Source organism: Gracilinanus agilis, chromosome 3, assembly GCF_016433145.1.
Source record: "Gracilinanus agilis isolate LMUSP501 chromosome 3, AgileGrace, whole genome shotgun sequence".
Classification (NCBI taxonomy): Eukaryota; Metazoa; Chordata; class Mammalia; order Didelphimorphia; family Didelphidae; genus Gracilinanus; species Gracilinanus agilis.
In genome coordinates this window covers 39,750,514-39,753,688 of record NC_058132.1, presented here as the reverse complement: position 1 = coordinate 39,753,688, position 3,175 = coordinate 39,750,514, and the positions used below count along the sequence as shown (strand labels likewise).

General features: G+C 52.4%; 1 protein-coding gene across 1 annotated transcript in view; it reads right to left on the bottom strand.

Annotated features, from left to right (window-relative positions):
• Positions 1-849: 849 nt before the first annotated feature.
• The window catches only part of KCNAB2 (potassium voltage-gated channel subfamily A regulatory beta subunit 2), a 56,244-nt gene continuing 53,918 nt past the window's right edge, over positions 850-3,175 (bottom strand). Inside the window, 4 exon segments of the mRNA XM_044671237.1 lie at positions 850-1,195; positions 1,797-1,931; positions 2,114-2,149; positions 2,547-2,576. Of these exon segments, the coding sequence (XP_044527172.1) occupies positions 1,106-1,195; positions 1,797-1,931; positions 2,114-2,149; positions 2,547-2,576 (291 nt within the window). The 3' untranslated portion in view covers positions 850-1,105.

The following is a 3,175-nucleotide window of genomic DNA, read 5'->3' as shown; positions in this document are numbered from 1 at the left end:
GAGAATGGGATGCCAGTGGGGCAGGGGAAATCCTGTCAGTTTTGGTGAAGGACACTTCTGAGGTAGCCATTCTTTCCTGCTATGCTGGCGATGTGGCTGCTGGGCTTCTTTTTGAGACTCTCTCCCTCGGGTATGACGTATGGAAAATCAGGGTCTCCTTTCCTAAACAGGGGTCCGTTCTAAAAGCACTCCTTAAGTTCCATTTTCATTTCCCAGCTGTCTCTGGGTCCACTCTACTGACTTTTCCTGGGCCACTGGGGAGAGCAGAGATGTACCTTTAACTAAACTCCAGGATCGGATACAAGGAGATCTCTGCATCTTTCCAGAATCTCAAATCAAGCCTGAAGCCTACAAATAAGGAAGACTGTGGGGCGGTCATGGTGGTTGTGGTGGGGGAGGCAAGAAGAGGGAAAGTATTATTTGAGCAAAGCCTCTGAGCCTGGGCCGGTGTTCTGCTGAGAAACCAAGAATGGGCAGCAACCACTGAGAAAGGGCTGACGGCCATCTGTACTAGCTGGGGCGTGAAGGGAGGGGATATTCCCGAGGCTTCCTTATTGCTCATCTGCTCAACACAAACATCCGTGGCTACCACGAGAAACTGCATTCTCGAAATACATTGTGTGTGTACGGTTAAACAGAAAAACAACAAAGTACTTCCAAACACACATGGATGGGGGCTTCTCCAGGTAGAACTCACCCCATCTCTGATCAGACAACAGAAACCAGTTCTAGGCTAGGACTGTTCAGGGAGTCTTGTCTGGAGGAGGCAGAGAAGGAGGAGGAAGGGGGAACCTTGGTTGCCTTTTTCCAAGAGGATGAGCTGAGCGGAGGCAGCCTGTCGGGGTGGAGAGCACGCTGGGGGAGCCTTCCTCACCTGGACCGTTTCTTGAGCACGAAATAAACTTTATTATAGTAAAGCAGCGTTATGTGGTCTCACAGCAACATCTGGAAGATCTTCCCTGCGACATCTCGACACGTATTCTTGGATGCAAAAGCACATTGCCTTGCTTCAGTAACAGCTTAAGCAAACGAACAGGAGACTAGGTAGGAGGGGAAAAGTAATGTCCAAGCAGGTCCGGGTGGGAAGGGAGGGACGAAGGGAGGGTTAGGATCGGTAATCCTTTTTGCTGTAGGGTTTATTGCCCAAAATACTATCAATCTCATGGATGATGGAAGACGACAATTTGGGAAGAACCTGCAAAGACAAAGAGCCTGTGGGTCACGGGCGGACGGGGCCTCGCTGGAATCTTCCAGTGTTCCTCCTATTGGTCCGTGGAACGGGTACCAAATCTACGTGGCCGAGAAGTAGTTAAGGGAAACTTGGCCTTGGCATTAAGAAAGGTTGGGGGGCATGGAGGAAGGGAGACTTAGGGAGGGACGAAAGCCTCTGGCCCTCCTGTAACCCCCCAGGGAACACTCAGGCCCCCTGAGAGGCGCCACTTGCTGCTGGGAGTGAAATGGCCTAGAATTTCTCCCCAGATCAGAGGCAGGACTCCCGAGAAGTGCCCAGTAAGAGTCCGCTCCCAGCTAGCGATCGCGGGCTTGTGAGAGCACTCGGCGCCCGGGCAGGACCAGGCGGGCCACGTGGAGACCCAACAAAAGGATTCCCCGCGGCTGGAGGAGGGCGGGCTGCAGAGAGGCTTCTAAGTCACTTCTCGGCTCTCTCCTGAGCCCTGAGACGGCCCTGCTGCCTCCGCGGGGAGCTCCCCAGCCTGAGCCTGCGGAAAACCCTGCCCCGGGACAGGTGGTGAAGGGGCTGCCACCATGGGCCTCCCTGGGGCGCCGCAGCGACTCACCTGTATCGCACCGATGTTCTCCATTAGCTGGTCCGCGTTAGAAGCTCCCAGCAACACGGAGCTGACGCCCTCGTTCCGCAGACACCAGGCTGGGGGACACCAAAGGGGAAGAGGAGAAAGTTCCGTAACAGGCACCTAGGAGGCCCCTCCTGTGCCGGCTACGGAGGCAGAAGGACAGAAGCAAAACGGTCCCCACCCTCGAGGAGCTTCCCTTCTGCTGGGAGGAAACGCCACCTGCAGCCTGCCCAGACTGTGCTCTGGACTCTCAGCCCCGGAGCTGTCCTTGTGGCGCATCCTTTCAGGCATGTCTCAGCCACTCTCTCCGCCCTGCCATCTTCTTGTTAGCCATCTTGCTGCTGTGTTTCCTCAAAGCCCCGGCCCCCTCCCCAGCCCGACCAGGGCTCAAAGCAGCTCTGCCATTGCTCCACATGGGTCTCATTTATTGGTCATGGAATTTTCAGGACCAAAACACCATTCCCTGGCCATTGCTTTTTCTTTAAAAAGCCCTCATCTTTGCCTTAGGATTGATACTACGTATCAGTTCCAAGGCAGAACAGCTGTAAAGGTTAGGTAATGGTGGTTAAGTGACTTGGCCAGGGTCACACAGACAGGCAGTGATTGAGGCCAGATTTGAACCCAGGACTTCTGTCTTCAGGTCTGGGTCTCTATGCATTGAGTCCCCTAAGCTGCCCAGGCCAGTTAATTTTTTTTTTGTCTCCTATTATCAGAAATATCTTTGAGGGCCGAGACTGTCTTTTCTTTTGTTCCCCATCTCCAACCCTTATCACAGTATTGAGCTGAATTACCTTTTCCCCTTCCTTCCCTTCCTTATTCACTTTGTTCCTGCTTTCCTTCCCTCCCTCCCTCCCTTCTTTCTCTCCTCTCCCTCTCAACATTCATTCGTTCGTTCGTTCCCTCTCTCTCTCTCTCTCTCTCTCTCTCTCTCTCTCTCTCTCTCTCTCTCTCTCTCTCTCTCTCTCTCTGTTTCTTCCTTCCTTTTCCCCTTCCTTCTGGGTGGTAGAGTACATAGAATGCTGTGTGGAGGGTCAGGAAGACCTGAGTTCAAATCTACCCCAACCCCTTTCTAGCTTGTGACCTTGAGTAAGTCATTTTAATCTCTGCCTGCCTCAGTTTCCTCATCTGTAAAATGGAGATAATAATGAATCCTCCCTTTCAGGTTTTTTGTGAGGCTTAAATGAGATAATATTTGTAAAGCATTTAGCATAGTGCCTGGCACATAGTAGATGCTTAATAGATGCATAGATGCTTGTTCCTTTCCCTTCCCTCCTTCCTTAGTAAATATACAACAGAGATATGCAGCCACAACACAGTCATGTCAGGGAGCAGGGCAGGGAGGGCACTGCCAGTGAAGGGATCGG